The sequence below is a fragment of the Sinohyriopsis cumingii genome, chromosome 11 (assembly GCF_028554795.1).
Source record: "Sinohyriopsis cumingii isolate HCF-2022 chromosome 11, ASM2855479v2, whole genome shotgun sequence".
Lineage (NCBI taxonomy): Eukaryota > Metazoa > Mollusca > Bivalvia > Unionida > Unionidae > Sinohyriopsis > Sinohyriopsis cumingii.
In genome coordinates this window covers 74,163,506-74,188,290 of record NC_142971.1, presented here as the reverse complement: position 1 = coordinate 74,188,290, position 24,785 = coordinate 74,163,506, and the positions used below count along the sequence as shown (strand labels likewise).

The following is a 24,785-nucleotide window of genomic DNA, read 5'->3' as shown; positions in this document are numbered from 1 at the left end:
AATCAATTTATCAAACTTTTGCTCGAAGTATTACAATAAGCAACACCATACAGATAAGATCGAGATTTGCTATATTGTTAGAATAAATTACCCTGTTGAGACGAAATATATAGATAGGAAACATTCCTGAAAAAGTAAGTTTTTATTCCCTTCCTTTAAGTGGGAATTTTATGAAACTCAATGTCTTTTCATTCAGTTGCGATTACCTTTTCAACTAACAGCTGAGTGAAAATACACTACTCGTGGTCCATACGTTACAACCGTTTAAGAAAATGTTATTATTTACTTTTCCCTTGGGGTCCTTGGAAGAGGGTGGAAAGTGTCAGATGTGCAGTAATTGAAGTTAGATTAATAACATTATTTCCACAAGATATGCAATAGGCAAATGAGAGAAACATATATGAATGTAATGTTGAATAGAAAATGTAAATGGGTAAACAGAGAGAAATACAAAATACATAATTAGGGTTAAATACAAAGTAAGTATGGAACAAACTGAAGAAACAAGCTTTAATTTTGCGATACAGATAGATTTTAATACAATAAAGAAAGCAAAACTACAATTATAGTCATAAAGTTTACAGCCAGTTTAGCTTCAAAGGATCATTTCTTCCATGACAAAGATAGGTAAATATGTTTTCATCTGCACTTTCAAACGTGTTTATTAACATGAGTAGCATAATTTGCAAGTTAAAATATTGCAACAGAGTGTTAACCTAGATTTTCGTACATCTCGAAGAGAAAAGTAAGGTAAAAGTCCTTGCTTTCATGAACTGTTGTTCATATAAATCATGTTCATTTTCCATTTTTCTTCATAATCTCAAAGATATAATCCACTCATGTATTGTTCGGCTTTGCACACATTCTTTGTCCTTTTCTTGATTTCAACATTCAAGCTAATATCTTTATCAAAGAAATATTATAGATAAAACTGTATTCAGTGAGCAAGATCTGATTAAAATAGAGAGGTTAATACAGCGTGTTTGGTAAAACCTGCAAGTAACGTGAAGGTAAATCAGCCATTATTTAGAGAATTACATGACTTGAACCTCTGCAAGGAACACATCACCCTCAACAGCAAGCGTATCCACAAATTGTATAGGTAATTGGTGAAGAAACCGAGTGATTTCTATACCATTTACCTCAACCTGCAAAAAATGACATTTTCAAATAGTTATACAGGTACAATCCATTAAACACCTAGAATAGAGTTGTACTATCTAAAACACAAATTGATATCCAAACAGATATATACACAATAACAACAAAACACGAACCTTTGATTTGACAAAAGACGGGATTGAAGCACAGAAACATATTAAAGCTCTAAAGTAATATTAAATGCAACTCTTCGTAAAAGTGTTCATTGTATGCTTGTGTATTGTACGATTACATAAATATTGTTTTTACTTCTTAGAAAATGATAGAGAAATATTTTTAAGTTAGTATAAACGATTATGTGATATTAAAGGTGATCGAAATTAAGTTTTCTCCAGTTTATGTAAGATTAAATTCTAACCATAATTAATACAATTTAGGAGAAGAGGTTGTTTGTTTACAAAGAAGAAATTTAGAATTTTGCAAACATGTATATTACCGTGTACATGTCGTTATCCACTAGGAACTCAATGGTGAACTGCTCTGTTTCAGAGAAAGGGAAGTTAGAAATTCTATTTTCTGAACCCCATTCACCGTTCTTCTTGAAGTTGGTGACGATAACACGAATCCCGAAACGGACATCAAAATGGAATGCGATATTTTCCGGAGAAGAAAGTTTCCCCTTTTGGAAATTAAAGGTGAACCTGAAAAATCAAATTTCAAAGGAAAACATTCCTCTTAGAAACAAAATTCATATAAGTATCTTAAAAAAATATTACAGCTGAAATGTTAAAGTTCATGTAGATTTTAGGTTCGTTCAGTCCAGACGTCCATGCAAATCTCTTGCCCATTTTGTGCAGAACGCATTGTCGTCATATATATTGACAAATTTGAACTGTGTCTCCTTCATTATATTGTAAGGTATTTACCTCATTAGTCTTAGAGTTTGCCACTGTAGACTGTGAAAAGCAAAGATAAGCACGTAATACTTCACATCAACATAAGAAATATTTCAAAACGTTATGTTAAACTTTGTCACAACAGTAGTATTTGTAAACTGGTTGACGCTGTTTTAAGCTTCCCTCAGAATATTGGCATTGTTTATAACAGTAGAGTAATTTATTATTTGCTGTCTGATGACACCATCTTATTTGTTTTTCAACGTTGTAGTATACATTTTCTATCGTTGTTTTAAAATAGACATCCAAAAGACATTTGAATAATAATGTCTCAAATCAGACATGATATTACTACCATTATGTGTTGCCTCTGCTAATTTAACTACTGCAAGCTTTTTGTATAAATTTAATTTAGATCTTGGGACCTTTGGTAAATATATAACTTTTTAAATCAATCTCTTCATACGGTAAGTATCAAATGCTAATTGTTAATTGTTAGAATGGCTCCCAATATATTTGGGACTTTAGTCTGCTCTTCATCTACCTTTTGACTCCTGCGATTGCTCGTGCTTTGATTACGAACTTTTTCTGGTCCTTCAGGTTCACGTCAATTTTGAAAGGAACTGGCTGTAATGATAAATCAAACACGTTTTGTGACAGGAGGTATAAAATACCTGGCATTACCTACCGCGGTATATTCACTGATGTACTGTAAATTGTGATGTTCTTAAGATACGTTTCGATTCATGCTTCAATTATACCGCTAATTTTATTCGAAGTGCATATACCTGAATACCTAAGCCTCCTAATTAGGACCACAAGTAAATTGACGTACATAATTACCTGTCTTTCTTCTGTTTTATACAAATTTAGCTATTCAGATTTTTAGAAACAGCCCTGTTAGCAGTCGGCTTTGTATAACATTGATAATTGTGACTGCTTTTGTCGAATAAAAGAACGTACTCTAGACGGTCAATATCGCGTCAAGGGGAAGAACTTCTAGAAAACTCTAATTTGTGAATATGGTAATATGATTTATCTGCCATACAGAAAAAAGAAATGTTTTCATTAAATGATGCGCTTCGAAAAATAAAAATTATTTAATAGGTAATAAAGCTGGTTCATTGTAACAAAAGTTTGGAACGTGGTAAAGTGCTGTACACCCTTTCAAACGACCCTGTGTCTAACATTATATTGATTTTAACTTACCGGATCGATGTAGATCTTAGACATTTTCAGTGGATGGAATTCCTTTTGTCCTTTTAATGGTAAACAAGTCTCTAAAGAGAAATTAAACTGAAATATACTGAAAGAAATGTCATCTTTTTTCTTTTATGCCTCGTTCCGTTATTCGTCTTTTGTTGCATTTAAAATATGGCTCTAAACATTTGCAGATGTTCCCATTTATATATCAGTTGAACCAATAATTGAGGCCTTGAACAGACGAGACCTATTTTTTGTTCATATGAGGAATATATTGTTCTAATTCCTGATTACGTTTAACACTTTGCTCCAATCTATGTATGTAAATGAAGCGAGACACATCATATTTTGAAAGATTGTAATGTATTGCATATGTAACCGACATCCTTGGCTTCAAAATCGAAATGATGGGAAGCCTTGCATCAACTTGTGATGTATATTTATTGAAATATTATTAACTTTTTACAACTAAAAAATATAAGTAGATCGAATTTTGGAGTCTTGTTTAAATGATGAATCTGACTTGATTGGCGAGAATTTTGATTTAATCTCGCTGAGGCACATTGCTTTAGTTAACGTTTGCAGCGGATGTCAATAATAATTGCATTCCTTAGATACGCTTCACATAGTGTAACGTAGTGAAACGTTTGTTTTCGCTTATGAAATGATAACAATGAAACGTACAGTACAGATATGTGAGATAGAGATATACCACAACCACTGTGAGAATGAGTGCATGGCGTACTCGGCCGTTGACGTAAATATGCGATCTGGATGGAATTGGCTGTACCCAAGTAGGTGAACACTATTTGATTGTATTATTATCAAGTTACATTTTGTTATATGTGTAAATCATTTACATGCCTAGAAGCAATCAAAACTGTGATTGGCATGTGCCTCAGGATTCCTGTTCCAGTATTTAAGGTCATAGCTAGGAACGCAATTGTATTTAACGAAATTTTTTACAACTGAGAATTGAATACTCTTGCATAGAGAAAATGGATTCTACAATTTCTGTATTAATTACTAAAAAGAAAGAGATGAATATATATATATATATATATATATATATATATATATATATATATATATATATATATATATATATATATATATATATATATATATATATATATGTATATATATATATATATATATATATATATATATATATATATATATATATATATAACTGCCTGATTCAATTTAAAAGTTGCATTCGAAAACTATTATTGCAGAAACAATTAAGGTGTAAAAGAATGAACCCAATATACTTGCGATTTAAAATATATGATAATATTCTACATATATCATCAATGGTTCCAATATCTTATGGTAGTTTAAAGAAATAAAAATTCAAATATAACAAACAATCTACTCACCAAACTTGAGCCGTATTTAGCAACACTTTGCTCGTTTAATCGATGTTTCTCATTTATATACCTGTGGCTGCACAACATCCACTCAAATAGGTGGACGTGTACTTCTTTTGGAATGTTTGACCTCAACTCCCACTTATGCGATTTTAAATAATAAACAGGATGTACTTTTATTCTTGTCGAATGTACTTTCACGTCATATACAAGATGTACTTTTCATTCTTTTAAATGTTTAGAAATCTTTGGCATGCATTTTAATATTTTTGTTTTCAAAACTTGCAATAATTTTAAGGGTTTCAAATAGAGTCGTGATGTATGCATTGGTGCATGTATTGCTCGGCTTATGTAAGGTATTGCAGATGTTTCTAGTTAATTGCATTTCGAATTCGTCATCGCCTTTCGTCAATAAGTATCTAATAATGTTTATTTATAAATTCATAGTGTCAAAGACTTGCAAATATATGTTTCAAATAAGGTAATTGAATGCTAAATGGTTCTCATGAGTTAAAACAACCAATCGATAACAGGCCATTATAGTCTTTACAAAATTTAATTTCTTTGCAGTTTTCTTAAAATGTAGTATGCCCAGTCATTTGTTGTTTTTATCGAAAAAAGGTTACCACGATCAGTGACAGCTATTGCAGAATGAATATAGTACATCATATAAGTACAAATGCACAGCATATAATGAAGTTTGCACAGCATATAAGTACAAATGCACAGCATATAATGAAGTTTGCAAATCATAAGTACAGATGCACAGCATATAATGCAGTTTGCACATCATATAAGTACAAAAGCACAGCATATAATGAAGTTTGCACATCATATAAGTACAAAAGCACAGCATGTAAAGAAGTTTGCCCATCGTATAAGTACAAAAGCACAGCATATAATAAATATTCTCATCTGAAGACAGCTCTTGCGTTCCATACAAAATGATATCAGTTTGGCTTTTATGAGAAACACAATTACTGGACAGGAGGACACGAAGTCTAGCATATTTCAGATATCAATGTCAGTTTGTTGAAATCCAGTTAACTGTAATTGCTACAAAGAGAAACCTGTTGATATGTGATTCTGCAGCTGTTCCCCTGTAGCTGTGCAGGGTCACCTGGATGTGGACTTTTCAGAATTAGATTTTGAAAACATTTTAGCACAATTAAGCAAAAACAATTGGGGAAGACATATATATATATATATATATATATATATATATATATATATATATATATATATATATGATATTTATATATATGACCCAATTAGATGTTCTGCCACACTTTGTAACACTTTGTACTTGAACATGCTATCTTATAACAATTCCAAGTACAAGAAATTCACAATATTCTGTCTATATCATTATTGGCTATGTATGTATATATGTAAATGTGCTGTAGCTGTGCATGGGAAACACTATATGTATGTATGTATGTATGTATGTATGTATGTATGTATGTATGAATGTATGTATGTATTTATGTATGTATGTATGGATGTACTTGTGTTTATGCATGTATGTATGTATGTATGTATGTATGACTGACTGACTGACTGACTTTATTTCCTCTAAAAAAGAGATTACATCAGAATAAACAAATTCATGATAATACAAGATCATAAAATAACACAGAAAATTGACAAAAATGCAATAGTAATACTGTGTCAGCTACCGTGTTGACAAAACGAAATATCTCAATGCCTGCAATTATGCAAATCTGCAGTCATTTGGCGGAGCAAAGCACTAATCTTTTAACAGTTGCTTGATGATGATAATATTTCGAAAAGTTAATACGTCTATAGTGTTATGTGCTTAACATTAAGTTCGAGATAGTAACGAAAATGAAATGAAAAACTTATAACAGTGTAATTCTATATGTAGTTTTTTTTCTTCATATGACGCATGTATTTATGCATATATATACTTGTTTGCGCGTATGCGTGCGTGCATGCATTTATCTATGACTGACTGTCTAAATGACTTAGTTACCTCTTCAGAAAGAGTATATCAGGTTGCTAAGATACATATTATACATATCATAAGATTATGAGACACATCATAGACGAGAACGCAATCATAATATATAAATCGTCAACTAATGCATTTACAAAATGAGATATATAAATGCGGAAAACCATATAGAAATCTCTTGGAAATAAACATAAACAAATACATAAACACACACACAAACAGCTGTCATACAACAAAATTTGCCGATTTGACAAGAAGACTTTGGCCTTTAATTGTTTATATTTAATGTTAATTTACTACTTACTTTTAATATCATGTTAGGGCATGTTAGTTGATAGTAGGGCACACAATTAATTGTAGAATGAAGCTATGCTGTTTGCGGTCACCAACATGAGCCTATCTGATACGTCATCGTCAATAGACGACATGCAGTCAACCCTGCTTCCAAGAAGTGTCTCCAACAATATATCGTCTTCTTGATTGAATAAGCTAACCCCGTCTCTCACTTCTAAAGAGTCAATCACTCTCTCAAAGAAAACGTTTCGTTCCTCAAGCAGCATTTCGCAGCCTAAAATAAGATGCTTCGCTCTGTCGTCAGTCTCTTTTCCACAGAGTTTGCATACCATAACTTTACCAACAGGCATGATATATAGTTTCATTACTTCAGAGAGAGGCCATAACATGGATGGAAATTTACGCCCAAGAAACCATATATTACTTGGTTTTAAGTCCAAATGAATGTTTCTGAAGTGAATTAAATCACCCCTTAGTTCCATATTTGCTTTCCAGGTAGTTTCTTCATGGTTTTGAATAATATCAATAATATGTCGATTCCAGGTGAGATTTTCTTCAGTTTGTACTCTTTCTGCATAGTCTAAAAGAACACTTCCCATACCATATTTTTTAGTTATTCTGTCAATATCAGGTATAAATCCCGTCTGTTTTAGCGGGTTGTTCAGATACTGACATAGGCGCATAATGAAAATCTTTTTCCAGATAAAATTCCAATCGCCCTTACACAATCGGTTGAAAAAGAGCAACTTCATCCTATCTATGTATGCTTCCATTGACCAGAGTCCTAAGGTACTACTCGTTGCCTCCGTAGGCGAATATTTATCGAAAGCTTGCATACGTCGCGCTGCATATCTCTGGCATAACTCAAGTTCTTCTATATTCGAGTTTGTGATACCTGACCATAGTTCACATCCATATAGGACCGAAGGTAGACTAATTCTTTTCCAAATCTTCAGACTTGTTAGAGGGTTCATTCCTCCATCTCTGATACCAATAAAATATAAAGAGTTTAACAAGTGTTTGCCTTTATCACATGCTTCTTTTATCGCGTCGTTTGGTTTTAAGTTGTATTTTAGAGGTATGCCGGCATACTTCTTACTTTTGACTGCCGGAATTGGAGATTTGTCGAGCATAAAAGAAGGTATACCAGTCGTTCTTTTGTTAGTAAACAAGATGGTGCAACTTGTATCTGCATTATATCTTAATCTCCACCTTTTCGCATAGTCGTAAATTGTATCAAGCAGCTGTTGCATTGAATGATGCTAGTTAGACATTACAGTTGTGTCATCTGCTAATAAGACACAAGGCAGGTGGAGATCGACAAGATTTAGACCTCGCAAAGTGTGATCTAATTCCGTGATCAAATCATCTATCATTACAAGAAAGAACCATGCAGACAAGATACGGCCCTGTCCTACACCCTGCCTAATATCGACGCGTTTGGACAGCTTGCCCGCATATAAAACAGAGCTTGTTACTCTCTCAAACGAATCTTTCATGATGCGCCACCACGTCTTCCCTTTGATGCCAAGTCTGTACAACTTGTAGAATAACCCGTTATGCCAAACTGTGTTGAAGGCTTTAGCATTATCAAGAAATGTAGCATAGACAGGAGTATTTTATACTACCGCAATTATTTCTAAAACCCTGTTGCAATGGATTTGGAAAAGAAATCTGCTTAGAAAATATAAGTAGTCTACTATATATAATTTGTTCTAGAACTTTCTGAAGCACTGGAATTATAGTTATATCGCGGTAATTATTCATATCTAATTTGTTCTTTCCCCCTCCTTTGAATATTGGTATAACCAAACCTTGTTTAAAGTGGCACGGGTATTTCTCGGCCTCGTACACGTTTGTGAATATAATTTCAAGTAATTGTACACTGCTTGGAGGATCCGCAAACAGTAAATGCTCAGCAACAATACCGTCGTGGCCACATACCTTATCTTTATTGAGAGAGCTACTTGCACTACTGATTTCTTCTCTAGTGGGGATTTTATCAACAAGTTCATCAAAGTGTGAATAGGTTTCTTTAGTTTGTTTTCTGACCTCTGCTAAGACCTTCTGGTAATGATTTTCATCGTACAGATAAGTATTGTCAGGCACTGATAAACTGGAAAAATGATTTGCCCATAACTCTCTAATAAAGTTGTGATCGCGTACAATTTTTCCGTTTGATTCGATTTCGTGAATGCAATCGCGTTTATTTCTTTTATTCCGTATAAACTTACAGAAAGTAGAAATATCGAGCTCTGCAGCCTTTTCAAGCTCACTAAATTGTTCTCTATCGTATATTTCTTTAGCTTTCAATAATTCTTTTGCAAACAATTTCTTCGCTTTCTTATAGTTCGCATATGATATATATTCCCAGCCTCTTGGCCTACCATTAGAAATCCATGCCCTGCGTTTCAGCCGCATTTCCGTGTGAAACTTTTTTACGTTTAATAGTTTCCAATAGGGGTTAGCGTATGGGCAAAACCTCTTTATGGGGAGAAACCTAGAAGCTGCTTCATGTAAAATCTTTACCGTGTCTTGAATAATAATTTCAATATCGACATTCGTCGCTAGCTCTGCTTTATGCATTTGCGCTAACAATTCATTGCGTGTTGCTTCCTTATATCTATTTATTTGTTCTGCTGAGGCCTTCTTCCAATGTATGGAATGAATGATATGCTCGTCAGCCATTGTTGCCTTATGTCCTAAGGGTTCAACTCTGTTTTTACAGGAAGATGATCTGAAATGTTCAAAGGATGATCATCTATTATTTCTGCCTTAATCACTAAACCGAATTTACCTTTTTGCAATAGTATATGGTCTATCAAAGATTTTGATTTGCCATCGGTTGAGAAAAAAGTAAAATCTGGCCCTTCACAAATGGATTGACTATTAACAGATATTAAATGCCTATCGCTCAGAAACTTTTCCAGAATAGTGCCTCTAGCGTTTGATGTTAGACAATTTGCTTTGGAGCTAAACAGTGAACTTAGCTGACCACTGAAGTCTCCGGCAAGTACGGGAATGCCTTGTTTGCATAAAATATCAAACTGATCCTTTAGTTCTTCTATTGTTTCGGAGTACCTTTCAATAGGAAAATTGGTTGATGGCAAAAGTGCCCCGAATATAAAATATTTAAGTCTTTCGTTACATTTTACCTCTATCCCTAAAACTCTGTCACTGCCAGCGCTCGACAAGGAATTAACGCGGAATGATTTCCTATAAAGGATTGCTATTCCCCCGAACCCAGTATGCCTTAGCCTTTCTTCGAAATTACTGCTAGCCTTTTGTCAGGGCGTGCGAATGATTTAAAATCTGGATGTATATTATCTAGGAAATTGAGCTGCTCCGGGAGAAGCCAATACTCAGTAAGTACAGCAACATCTACCTCATTTAGCAAAGAATACAAGTAAGGTGACCCGTACATGACTCCTTTTACGTTCCACGTCAACAAACGAAATGTATGACTAGACATTAGTTGACTTAACGAAAAATAGATTTTCAACACAAGTATTGCAAAGACTATATAGCAATTTACCATAATATACGTATTTTACTTACTGCTCCTTTATTTATTTACGCCAGTACTGCTTGGTGTCCTTATCACCATAATCGTCATACCATTCTCTTGCCCATACAAAATTTGGCCAAAAACCTTCCTCTAAAACTTTCTCAAAGTCTAACTTATCTACCGTGATTAAAACAGTAACTTGATGCCAAAAACCTTGTTGGCGTTGAATAGGTATAGGAAAATGTTAATGTCTTTGTGTATGAACTAAATTCGATGATGAAAATTACATATTATTATATATTACATACGACCATTACAGACCACGTTAAATGGATGACAACTAATGGAGAAGGTTTGTGGTACAATCATACGACGAATATGGCTTATAATGATCACGTGTGAATAGTGTTAAATGTTTGCGTATGGTCTGGTGCACAATTTCATCAAATGCTTATAAATCACCTTAGCTAACAGTATAATTTGTAATTCAAATACAATCTCATGAACATGTTATTATACCTTTTAATTGTACAATCCTTTAATGTCCGCATTGTTTTGCTTTGTTATGGAATGGATGACGAACGATTCAGGCCATTTCCTTTTTTCTAAAGACAAACGAGCAACCAAACCAAATATTTCTTCTTCGACTTCTTGCCGGAATCATCGCTGATTATTATTATTATTATTATTATTATTATTATTATTATTATTTACATCTAAGCAGCCTCATGCTTACATATATATATTGTTTGTAATTCAATACAGTCTTATTAAAAGGTTATTCAGCCTTTTTAATTGTACAATCCGTCCATGTCCATATTCATTTATTTTTGAATGGAATAGATGACGAATGAATAAGGCCATTTCCTTTTCCTAAAGAGAAACAAATAGGCAAGCCAAGTATGTTTTTCTTCTTCTCACAACCATCGTTTTTATTATCATTATTTACTTCTGTACAACTTTAGCCCTTGCTTATCTAGAGTGCTCATCTATACTAACATTTCTGATCGATAATATCATCACTCATGTACAAATATGTTTTACTGATTATTATGAAGCGACTACCAAAATTTAATTCCTTTTACAAAATAGATAAATTAAAGTCCAATCAGGTGACATACTTGGTATTTTATTTCCTGTGGAACGCGTCCATGCCAAGGCATACAACCAAACCAGCATGTATCTTTACCATGCATTCAGTTCGAAATTACAAATAAACAGTATATATAAAGTGGCAAGGTAAGCCCATGTTATCCTGGGCCTGACATATATAAAACGGCAAGGCATGCCAATGTAATCCTAGACCTTACATATATATATATATAGCTTGCCCTTACATATATAAAAGGGCAAGTTAGACCCATATTGTATAATTTTGCCTGACATATAAAGGGGCAAGGTATGACCTTGTTAAGAGGTTAGCAAAATCGTGCCAAATAATACAAATTAAAGATAGAAATTAATGATCTTATTTTTTGTATGTGGGACATGTATTTATTCATAGACACGAAAATAAGGGAATAAAGCCTCAACACCTGCAAAGCAAAATCTATAAACTTAAGATAATCGACCTTCCGAATTGATAGAATGTTAAATATTTCTTCTTATACGATATTACCACTTGAATATTTCATGATAGTGATACATCTGCAAGGGTATTGCTTTGTATATTTGATTTAATTTATATTTGATTGAATTTAATTGTTTGTAAATTTTAAAATCTTTCTAAATTTTTTAATTTCATTATATGTCAAAATAATGTAATTTTGTTTACTAGAAATTTGATATTTTCCAGAAATTAGTTTGATCTTTATTCTGAAATTCAAACATCGGAATATTATTGACTGTGGAATACAAAAGATCTGTAGAAGACACACGCCATACTGACTACAGAATACATCATCGCCTTTCATTTTGGATTCTTCATCTGATCTCGAGCTTCAATTCATAAGAACGATTCATTAATAGGACTTAGAAAATTTGATTCGTGGATTAATTTTGGATTGTCTTTGGATTTGATTCTTAAAACCGTAGTTCTTATTTATTTATTTTTTCTTCTTCTTTTTCACATCTTTTCCAGAGAAACAAATTATTTGTTAAATGTTTCAAAGCTTGTTGTTTACACTATTTCTTTCGTTACTGTTTATTCGAGCCTAAACACGTGCCATAAGAGTATTTGAACGGTATATCTCTTCAAACACACACACACACACACACACACACACACACACACACACACACACACAGAGCTAGTCATGAAATCCAAAAGAAATAAAGCAATAAAAATTAATCTCATAAAGCTGTAAACATTTATTTTGATTGTACAATGAATGTCTCATGCACGTGTTTAAACCTAGGAATACAACTCATCTACCATGCAAGTTTTGTACATACAAAGATGTCAGGAACAGAACTGTACTTTGAAGCAAACAGAATCAGTACGTCTTATTTCCTTACTTTCTCTGTAGAGTTAATGTAGTGCCACTTAATATAAACAAATCAATAAATAATCTAATTTAAAAAATTAAAATAAATAATAACAAAACTTATTATTAATAATGTAATTAAGTCTTGCAGATTTTGATGTTTGGCCTAGTTGTCATCATCCAGACTAATGATGTAGCAAACTAATTGGGATTTTCCACAGGCGGTCAATACCAACTATTTTACAATATCTTCCGTATGTGACTGCACTACAAACTAGAGAGGACTGTTCTTGAACTGTGACCTTATTTTGTTTCAGCAGAAAATATCTTACATACAGTTTGGGTGCCTACTGGCATTGCACACCCACCCCCGAATCTCATGGACTTAATACGCCACTTTGCTCATTGAATCAAATGCAATTGGAAGTTTTGAGTAATATAACAATATCCAATATTTGACAAAGTAACATTCCCCTTACACACTCACGGAAGATGATTGGTATTTGATAATACATTTTGGTCATAATATTTGACTAAATATATGGGCAGTCATGTACAACGTGGTAGCAATAAAGATGTAAAATTGATCAAGGGATGATTGCAGATGAGGTAGTGTGTAATATACCATATTTGCAAATTATTTGTTGCCCTCACCCCTAGTAGGAGAGGGTTTATAGTTTTCTCTTATTATTTGGCAACACTAGGGTTGTCATACATTTCCTCATATCGATTTCGATGTACAATGTATCAATGAATCCATTGAAGAAGGAATGTTTTGGCAATTATAATCCAATTGTATTATCTTTTCTTAATCATTTTCCACACTGAAAATCCTACACAATATTACAGCGGACAATCCGTTAATATTCCTATTTGTTCCTAAAACATGACCTGCTTATATAGTCTAGAAAAAAACATCCTGTAATGGTAATTACGCAACTACTTCATTATAAATATAATGAGAGAGCAGGTACAACTTTTTGTGCTGGCTTCAACGCCAAATTGAATACTTTATTGGCTATGCCATGCAAACGAATTGGGAACTAGGTGCATTTCCCAAAGACACATCGAGGCATCCAACTCAGGCTGGCATGGACAGGTTTCGAACCCGCTAACCTTGGAATACGTATCCGACGCTCAACCACCTTTACCATTTTGAACATCTTATCAAACTTTAAGCTTGATGCTGTACAACCATAAAATCTTTGCCTTACACTGGCCTATTTTCGAGACCAATTAAGTTCCTTTTTTCTCTTAGGTCATACATATGTAGCCGATGTAACGTGTGATTTGGTTTGATTTCACCTGTTCTTCTTTACCTAATTTACTTTTTTTAAATTCTGGAGATGTGGACCTTCTATTAGCTAAAGTCTGGATTCTTACAAACTTGTCTTTCTTATTTTATTTTTTGAATTTTTGTTATTAGCTATAGTTAGCTCTATTTCTTGCCCATGTAACATAATTGTAAGTATGGTTTACGGTTTAAGCTTATTTGATATTTTCTTGTCTGTAATACTGCATTTGATTTTTCTACATTATTTCAAATTTTCTTGCTAATTTCACTCGATTGTAATATTTTCTTTTTTGCTTTTAGAGCATATATTGGTGTATTTCTTGTATTCATTTAACCGCCAGTCCATCTCTAAGTCTCATTGACCTTCACCTTACCGTATATACCATATTAATGTAATTATTGTAGACACTTCACCTACATTTCGTAAAATGCTCGTCCCGTTCTAAATACCAATGATAATCGTATTGCTGTAATTTTATCTTACAACGCTTTCACTAGAGCAGTGAGGGTTCCCTTTACGATTTTCATTTTGTTTTAATGGTAATTTTTATCGGTTACGTGTCTCTCAACTGAGAAACAGAACTATCGGATTCGCGGTGCCCGAAACGTTAGCATGCCAGACGTTCCAGTCAAACGTTCGAGGGTTTAAAACCTAACAAGACCAGTTAGTGTTGTCCGGGCAAGAGACTTTAGTCCAATTATCTCGGCACTATATATCATTTCAGGTGTTGATATTCCTCCGAAGCACAACAAAACATATCGGATGATGGTACGTTATGTGGTGCATATTTCAGTTCATCAGACGTCGAATTGAAATTTACGTTGGTCCCTTCCTAACATACTCACACGATCATTACCCAATGTAGAATCTAGGTTACTGGTAATTACTGGTAGGTATGACAGACCAGACATTTAACCCGTGATACAGATGATTATTGCATCCTTTTCGCATATCAGTAGCACATCGGTAGCGTGTAAGTTTGGCGAGCCCTGTTCAAAACATACGGCATCGGCTATTTTATTTAAACACTCCGCCCTCGGAGAAGAGGACGTAACCTGCATTTTTGCATGAGACAAAGATGCTGCTTATTCAAATTATGTTTTATTTTATAAAGAACAGAAACTGTTGATTTTGTGTTACATTAGGTTTCACATTAAAACATAAGACGAAAATGAAAGTGATAAAATCTGTATGTAATTAGTACAAACAGCTGAGACAAAATGAAGGGTAAAATGCAGATATAGTTAGAGGAGCAAAAGGAACACGTTCATGTATATAGACTGATAGTTTAAAGGATAGTTACTTCGAGGAATACAATATAGCTAGATGTTTCAAAAGAAATTCATCCGATTGAGTTATTGTTGTCTCCTTAAACAAGCTTACTTGTCTGTTCAACTACCTAAAAAATTATAAAGCTAGAAAGCTTGTGACGACATATTGATGCTAACATCAGAGTGATCTGACAACTTTTGTTTTCTCAATATACTTCACAATTATCAACTAGTCACCTGACATCATCTTGCATTTTCATAATCGTTGGTAAGACGAGATAAAGGAATGATTCGAGAACTTATTTTACGCATTTTATTATTTGACAAACATTTATAATGTATTGCTCTCATGGAATTGGTTCATAAATGATATAAACGCCACTCTCGGGGGATCAATATGCAGCATGTCGATCAATAAATTGTGTTAAGCATGAATCCTGTTGTAGTACCCCCACCTTTTTCTACTTACGATTTGAATATGTTTTTCTACAGTGTTGAGATGTTGAAATATTTTGAAAATCTTTTAATCCTGTAGGAAGAGGAATAATATAGATGTTCCAGATTGGGCCAAATTCCATTGTATCATGTTCTGACAAAAATATGTTTAAATTAAGAGGAATTTCATATATTTAAAAATATTTCACATCGATTTGGTCAGCAGTACACTGGTTTGTTTAAATGAAAAATATATCTACTATTTACGTTTCTATGAAATCCATATTACGAAGTTTTGCTGTTAAAATGAATAATTGGCGAACTACTTAAGCGTTTGAAACTACGTCGTTAAACAATATGAAAATAAAATTAGAAACTGCTTTAGTTACTCCTAATGGGACAAGAGTAATTCGACAATGAATGCCAAAAAGTCATCATTGAATCAAAGTAATGAATATAATAAAAGTTATATTCCATCGCATGGGTCAGGAGGGCTCGAATAATAATTGAATGGGATTGCTGTCTGCAAATTGGTGTACGTAAAAAAAGGTTCGTTAAGTTCGATGAGTTGGCAATTTTAAAGCAAAAATGATGCCAATCGTTTTCTGTGGTTTTCATAGCAATTGCAAAATATTATTATGTTCATATCTTGTTTATTGCCAATTGTTTGATCTACGTTATTTATATATTCCTCAATGATTCAAATGTAATTTACACCCACATACAGAAATATTTAAATGCAAGGTTACCTTGAAACTGTAAGACTTTTATTTTGGAGTGTTTCAACCCTTTTTTCTGTAATATTTTATAGGTGTGAAAGGGATATGTTTGGATAAAAGTGATAAAGCATTATAAACGCCTCGTACATGTATGTACCGATCCAGTCTGTAGCCACACCGATATCCATCGTTTGTGAATCGCTAGGTCTTTAGACATCAACAACCCCAGCAGTGGCCTTCCAAACATATTGTACACGGTGTCTTGCCATCAATACAATCATTAGTCATCATCGGCAACGAATGCTATTAATGACCAGAACGATTTATTTTCTTCCGTTATTCTGAACATAAATCGCTTTCATATTTGCTTCAATTACAGCTCCATAATTTAAATCAATTTATCAAACTTTTGATCGAAGTATTACAATAAGCAACACCATACAGATAAGATCGAGATTTGCTATATTGTTAGAATAAATTACCCTGTTGAGACGAAATATAATCAGCTCATAAATATAGATAGGAAACATTCCTGAAAAAGTAAGTTTTTATTCCCTTCCTTTAAGTGGGAATATTATGAAACTCAATGTCTTTTCATTCAGTTGTGATTACCTTTTCAACTAACAGCTGAGTGAAAATACACTACTCGTGGTCCATACGTTACAACCGTTAAAGAAAATGTTATTATTTACTTTTCCCTTGGGGTCCTTGGAAGAGGGTGCAAAGTGTCAGATGTGCAGTAATTGAAGTTAGATTAATAACATTATTTCCACAAGATAGGTAATAGGCAAATGAGAGAAACATACATGAATGTAATGTTGAATAGAAAATGTAAATGGATAAACAGAGAGAAATACAAAATCCATAATTAGGGTTAAAATACAAAGTAAGTATGGAACAAACTGAAGAAACAAGCTTTAATTTTGCGATACAGATAGATTTTAATACAATAAAGAAAGCAAAACTACAATTATAGTCATAAAGTTTACAGCCAGTTTAGCTTCAAAGGATCATTTCTTCCATGACAAAGATAGGTAAATATGTTTTCATCTGCACTTTCAAACGTGTTTATTAACATGAGTAGCATAATTTGCAAGTTAAAATATTGCAACAGAGTGTTAACCTAGATTTTCGTACATCTCGAAGAGAAAAGTAAGGTAAAAGTCCTTGCTTTCATGAACTGTTGTTCATATAAATCATGTTCATTTTCCATTTTTCTTCATAATCTCAAAGATATAATCCACTCATGTATTGTTCGGCTTTGCACACATTCTTTGTCCTTTTCTTGATTTCAACATTCAAGCTAATATCTTTATCAAAGAAATATTATAGATAAAACTGTATTCAGTGAGCAAGATCTGATTAAAATAGAGAGATTAATACAGCGTGTTTGGTAAAACCTGCAAGTAGCGTGAAGGTAAATCAGCCATTATTTAGAGAATTACATGACTTGAACCTCTGCAAGGAATACATCACCCTCAACAGCAAGCGTATCCACAAATTGTATAGGTAATTGGTGAAGAAACCGAGTGATTTCTATACCATTTACCTCAACCTGCAAAAAATGACATTTTCAAATAGTTATTCAGGTACAATCCATTAAACACCTAGAATAGAGTTGTACTATCTAAAACACAAATTGATATCCAAACAGATATATACACAATAACAACAAAACACGAACCTTTGATTTGACAAAAGACGGGATTGAAGCACAGAAACATATTAAAGCTCTAAAGTAATACTAAATGCAACTCTTCGTAAAAGTGTTCATTGTATGCTTGTGTATTGTACGATTACATAAATATTGTTTTTACTTCTTAGAAAATGATAGAGAAATATTTTTAAGTTAGTATAAACGATTATGTGATATTAAAGGTGATCGAAATTAAGTTTTCTCCAGTTTATGTAACCATAATTAATACAATTTAGGAGAAGAGGTTGTTTGTTTATAAAGAAGAAATTTAGAATTTTGCAAACATGTATATTACCGTGAACATGTCGTTATCCACTAGGACCTCAATGGTGAACTGCTCTGTTTCAGAGAAAGGGAAGTTAGAAATTCTTTTTTCTGAACCCCATTCACCGTCCTTCTTGTAGTTGGTGTGGACAACATGCCTATCGAAACGGACATCAAAATGGAATGCGATATTTTCCGGAGAAGAAAGTTTCCCCTTTTGGAAATTAAAGGTGAACCTGAAAAATCAAATTTCAAAGGAAAACATTCCTCTTAGAAACAAAATTCATATAAGTGTCTTAAAAAAATATTACAGCTGAAATGTTAAAGTTCATGTAGATTTTAGGTTCGTTCAGTCCAGACGTCCATGCAAATCTCTTGCCCATTTTGTGCTGAACGCATTGTCGTCATATATATTGACAAATTTGTACTGTGTCTCCTTCATTATATTGTAAGGTATTTACCTCATTAGTCTTAGAGTTTGCCACTGTAGACTGAGAAAATGCAAAGATAAGCACGTAATACTTCACATCAACATAAGAAATATTTCAAAACGTTATGTTAAACTTTGTCACAACAGTAGTATTTGTAAATTGGTTGACGCTGTTTTAAGCTTCCCTCAGAATATTGGCATTGTTTATAACAGTAGAGTAATTTATTGTTTGCTGTCTGATGACACCATCTTATTTGTTTTTCAACGTTGTAGTATACATTTTCTATCGTTGTTTTAAAATAGACATCCAAAAGACATCTGAATAATAATGTCTCAAATCAGACATGATATTACTACCATTATGTTTTGTTTCTGCTAATTTAACTACTGCAAGCTTTTTGTATAAATTTAATTTAGATCTTGGGACCTTTGGTAAATATATAACTTTTTAAATCAATCTCTTCATACGGTAAGTATCAAATGCTAATTGTTAATTGATAGAATTGCTCCCAATATATTTGGGACTTTAGTCTGCTCTTCATCTACCTTTTGACTCCTGCGAGTGCTCGTGCTTTGATTATGAACTTTTTCTGGTCCTTCAGGTTCACGTCAATTTTGAAAGGAACTGGCTGTAATGATAAATCAAACACGTTTTGTGACAGGAGGTATAAAATACCTGGCATTGCGTACCACGGTATATTCACTGATGTACTGTAAATTGTGATGTTCTTAAGATACGTTTCGATTCATGCTTCAATTATACCGCTAATTTTATTCGAAGTGCATATACCTGAATACCTAATCCTCCTAATTAGGACCACAAGTAAATTGACGTACATAATTACCTGTCTTTCTTCTGTTTTATACAAATTTAGCTATTCAGATTTTTAGAAACAGCCCTGTTAGCAGTCGGCTTTGTTTAACATTGATAATTGTGACTGCTTTTGTCGAATGAAAGAACGTACTCTAGACGGTCAATATCGCGTCAAGGGGAAGAACTTCTAGAAAACTCTAATTTGTGAATATGGTAATATGATTTATCTGCCATACAGAAAAAAGAAATGTTTTCATTAAATGATGCGCTTCGAAAAATAAAAATTATTTAATAGGTAATAAAGCTGGTTCATTGTAACAAAAGTTTGGAACGTGGTAAAGTGCTGTACACCCTTTCAAACGACCCTGTGTCTAACATTATATTGATTTTAACTTACCGGATCGATGTAGATCTTAGACATTTTCAGTGGATGGAATTCCTTTTGTCCTTTTAATGGTAAACAAGTCTCTAAAGAGAAATTAAACTGAAATATACTGAAAGAAATGTCATCTTTTTTCTTTTATGCCTCGTTCCGTTATTCGTCTTTTGTTGCATTTAAAATATGGCTCTAAACATTTGCAGATGTTCCCATTTATATATCAGTTGAACCAATAATTGAGGCCTTGAACAGACGAGACCTATTTTTTGTTCATATGAGGAATATATTGTTCTAATTCCTGATTACGTTTAACACTTTGCTCCAATCTATGTATGTAAATGAAGCGAGACACATCATATTTTGAAAGATTGTAATGTATTGCATATGTAACCGACATCCTTGGCTTCAAAATCGAAATGATGGGAAGCCTTGCATCAACTTGTGATGTATATTTATTGAAATATTATTAACTTTTTACAACTAAAAAATATAAGTAGATCGAATTTTGGAGTCTTGTTTAAATGATAAATCTGACTTGATTGGCGAGAATTTTGATTTAATCTCGCTGAGGCACATTGCTTTAGTTAACGTTTGCAGCGGATGTCAATAATAATTGCATTCCTTAGATACGCTTCACATAGTGTAACGTAGTGAAACGTTTGTTTTCGCTTATGAAATGATAACAATGAAACATACAGTACAGATATGTGAGATAGAGATATACCACAACCACTGTGAGAATGAGTGCATGGCGTACTCGGCCGTTGACGTAAATATGCGATCTGGATGGAATTGGTTGTACCCAAGTAGGTGAACACTATTTGATTGTATTATTATCAAGTTACATTTTGTTATATGTGTAAATCATTTACATGCCTAGAAGCAATCAAAACTGTGATTGGCATGTGCCTCAGGATTCCTGTTCCAGTATTTAAGGTCATAGTTAGGAACGCAATTGTATTTAACGAAATTTTTTACAACTGAGAATTGAATACTCTTGCATAGAGAAAATGGATTCTACAATTTCTGTATTAATTACTAAAGAGAAAGAGATGAATATATATATATATATATATATATATATATATATATATATATATATATATATATATATATATATATATATATATATATATAACTGCCTGATTCAATTTAAAAGTTGCATTCAAAAACTATTATTGCAGAAACAATTAAGGTGTAAAAGAATGAACCCAATATACTTGCGATTTAAAATATATGATAATATTCTACATATATCATCAATGGTTCCAATATCTTATGGTAGTTTAAAGAAATAAAAATTCAAATATAACAAACAATCCACTCACCAAACTTGAGCCGTATTTAGCAACACTTTGCTCGTTTAATCGATGTTTCTCATTTATATACCTGTGGCTGCACAACACCCACTCAAATAGGTGGACGTGTACTTCTTTTGGAATGTTTGACCTCAACTCCCACTTATGCGATTTTAAATAATAAACAGGATGTACGTTTATTCTTGTCGAATGTACTTTCACGTCATATACAAGATGTACTTTTCATTCTTTTAAATGTTTAGAAATCTTTGGCATGCATTTGAATATTTTTGTTTTCAAAACTTGCAATAATTTTAAGGGTTTCAAATAGAGTCGTGATGTATGCATTGGTGCATGTATTGCTCGGCTTATGTAAGGTATTGCAGATGTTTCTAGTTAATTGCATTTCGAATTCGTCATCGCCTTTCGTCAATAAGTATCTAATAATGTTTATTTATAAATTCATAGTGTCAAAGACTTGCAAATATATGTTTCAAATAAGGTAACTGAATGCTAAATGGTTCTCATGAGTTAAAACAACCAATCGATAACAGGCCATTATAGTCTTTACAAAATTTAATTTCTTTGCAGTTTTCTTAAAATGTAGTATGCCCAGTCATTTGTTGTTTTTATCGAAAAAAGGTTACCACGATCAGTGACAGCTATTGCAGAATGAATATAGTACATCATATAAGTACAAATGCACAGCATATAATGAAGTTTGCACAGCATATAAGTACAAATGCACAGCATATAATGAAGTTTGCAAATCATGTAAGTACAGATGCACAGCATATAATGCAGTTTGCACATCATATAAGTACGAAAGCACAGCATATAATGAAGTTTGCACATCATATAAGTACAAATGCACAGCATGTAAAGAAGTTTGCCCATCGTATAAGTACAAAAGCACAGCATATAATAAATATTCTCATCTGAAGACAGCTCTTGCGTTCCATACAAAATGATATCAGTCTGGCTTTATGAGAAACACAATTACTCGACAGGAGGACACGAAGGTTAGCATATTTCAGATATCAATGTCAGTTTGTTGAAATCCAGTTAACTGTAATTGCTACAAAGAGAAACCTGTTGATATGTGATTCTGCAGCTGTTCCCCTGTAGATGTGCAGGGTCACCTGGATGTGGACTTTTCAGAATTAGATTTTGAAAACATTTTAGCACAATTAAGCAAAAACAATTGGGGAAGACATATATATATATATATGTATGTATATATGTAAATGTGCTGTAGCTGTGCATGGGAAACACTATATGTATGTATGTATGTATGTATGTATGAATGTATGTATGTATTTATGTATGTATGTATGGATGTACTTGTGTTTATGTATGTATGTATGTATGTATGTATGACTGACTGACTGACTGACTTTATTTCCTCTAAAAAAGAGATTACATCAGAATAAACAAATTCATGATAATACAAGATCATAAAATAACACAGAAAATTGACAAAAATGCAATAGTAATACTGTGTCAGCTACCGTGTTGACAAAACGAAATATCTCAATGCCTGCAATTATGCAAATCTGCAGTCATTTGGCGGAGCAAAGCACTAATCTTTTAACAGTTGCTTGATGATGATAATATTTCGAAAAGTTAATACGTCTATAGTGTTATGTGCTTAACATTAAGTTCGAGATAGTAACGAAAATGAAATGAAAAACTTATAACAGTGTAATTCTATATGTAGTTTTTTTTTCTTCATATGATGCATGTATTTATGCATATATATACTTGTTTGCGCGTATGCGTGCGTGCATGCATTTATCTATGACTGACTGTCTAAATGACTTAGTTACCTCTTCAGAAAGAGTATATCAGGTTGCTAAGATACATATTATACATATCATAAGATTATGAGACACATCATAGACGAGAACGCAATCATAATATATAAATCGTCAACTAATGCATTTACAAAATGAGATATATAAATGCGGAAAACCATATAGAAATCTCTTGGAAATAAACATAAACAAATACATAAACACACACACAAACAGCTGTCATAGAACAAAATTTGCCGATTTGACAAGAAGACTTTGGCCTTTAATTGTTTATATTTAATGTTAATTTACTACTTACTTTTAATATCATGTTAGGGCATGTTAGTTGATAGTAGGGCACACAATTTATTGTAGAATGAAGCTATGCTGTTTGCGGTCACCAACATGAGCCTATCTGATACGTCATCGTCAATAGACGACATGCAGTCAACCCTGCTTCCAAGAAGTGTCTCCAACAATATATCGTCTTCTTGATTGAATAAGTTAACCCCGTCTCTCACTTCTAAACAGTCAATCACTCTCTCAAAGAAAATGTTTCGTTCCTCAAGCAGCATTTCGCAGCCTAAAATAAGATGTTTCGCTCTGTCGTCAGTCTCTTTTCCACAGAGATTGCATACCATAACTTTAACAACAGGCATGATATATAGTTTCATTACTTCAGAGAGAGGCCATAACATGGATGGAAATTTACGCCCAAGAAAGCATATATTACTTGGTTTTAAGTCCAAATGAATGTTTCTGAAGTGAATTAAATCACCCCTTAGTTCCATATTTGCTTTCCAGGTAGTTTCTTCATGGTTTTGAATAATATCAATAATATGTCGATTCCAGGTGAGATTTTCTTCAGTTTGTACTCTTTCTGCATAGTCTAAAATCTTTTTCCAGATAAAATTCCAATCGCCCTTACACAATCGGTTGAAAAAGAGCAATTTCATCCTATATATGTATGCTTCCATTGACCAGAGTCCTAAGGTACTACTCGTTGCCTCCGTAGGCGAATATTTATCGAAAGCTTGCATACGTCGCGCTGCATATCTCTGGCATAACTCAAGTTCTTCTATATTCGAGTTTGTGATACCTGACCATAGTTCACATCCATATAGGACCGAAGGTAGACTAATTCTTTTCCAAATCTTCAGACTTGTTAGAGGGTTCATTCCTCCATCTCTGATACCAATAAAATATAAAGAGTTTAACAAGTGTTTGCCTTTATCACATGCTTCTTTTAACGCGTCGTTTGGTTTTAAGTTGTATTTTAGAGGTATGCCGGCATACTTCTTACTTTTGACTGCCAGAATTGGAGATTTGTCGAGCATAAAAGAAGGTATACCAGTCGTTCTTTTGTTAGTAAACAAGATGGTGCAACTTTTATCTGCATTATATCTTAATCTCCACCTTTTCGCATAGTCGTAAATTGTATCAAGCAGCTGTTGCATTGAATGATGCTAGTTAGACATTACAGTTGTGTCATCTCCTAATAAGACACAAGGCAGGTGGAGATCGACAAGATTTAGACCTCGCAAAGTGTGATCTAATTCCGTGATCAAATCATCTATCATTACAAGAAAGAACCATGCAGACAAGATAC

General features: G+C 33.1%; 2 protein-coding genes across 2 annotated transcripts; both read right to left on the bottom strand.

Moving 5' to 3' along the window:
* Positions 1-492: 492 nt before the first annotated feature.
* LOC149788746 (galectin-9-like) lies at positions 493-4,596 on the bottom strand. Its single transcript, XM_089975765.1, has 5 exons — positions 4,583-4,596; positions 3,207-3,293; positions 2,542-2,624; positions 1,598-1,802; positions 493-1,148 (listed from the first exon to the last, which is right to left on the bottom strand). Exons 2-5 carry the CDS (start codon positions 3,228-3,230, stop codon positions 1,035-1,037), a joined length of 426 nt encoding a protein of 141 aa, XP_089831891.1. The 5' UTR covers positions 3,231-3,293; positions 4,583-4,596; the 3' UTR covers positions 493-1,034.
* Positions 4,597-17,398: 12,802 nt separating this feature from the next.
* Positions 17,399-21,424, bottom strand: LOC149788745 (galectin-9-like). Its single transcript, XM_089975764.1, has 5 exons — positions 21,411-21,424; positions 20,101-20,171; positions 19,436-19,518; positions 18,491-18,695; positions 17,399-18,054 (listed from the first exon to the last, which is right to left on the bottom strand). Exons 2-5 carry the CDS (start codon positions 20,122-20,124, stop codon positions 17,941-17,943), a joined length of 426 nt encoding a protein of 141 aa, XP_089831890.1. The 5' UTR covers positions 20,125-20,171; positions 21,411-21,424; the 3' UTR covers positions 17,399-17,940.
* Between the last annotated feature and the right edge of the window lie 3,361 nt (positions 21,425-24,785).

Coding starts and splice junctions, on each gene's coding strand:
- LOC149788745 (XM_089975764.1), bottom strand. CDS start 20,124: ATGTCTAAGATCTACATCGATCCG. Junction 18,696..19,435: donor GCACTCGCAGGAGTCAAAAG/GTAGATGAAGAG, acceptor TTGATTTTTCAG/GTTCACCTTTAATTTCCAAA. Junction 18,055..18,490: donor TGGATAACGACATGTTCACG/GTAATATACATG, acceptor CATTTTTTGCAG/GTTGAGGTAAATGGTATAGA.
- LOC149788746 (XM_089975765.1), bottom strand. CDS start 3,230: ATGTCTAAGATCTACATCGATCCG. Junction 2,625..3,206: donor CTAAGATCTACATCGATCCG/GTAAGTTAAAAT, acceptor TTATCATTACAG/CCAGTTCCTTTCAAAATTGA. Junction 1,149..1,597: donor TGGATAACGACATGTACACG/GTAATATACATG, acceptor CATTTTTTGCAG/GTTGAGGTAAATGGTATAGA.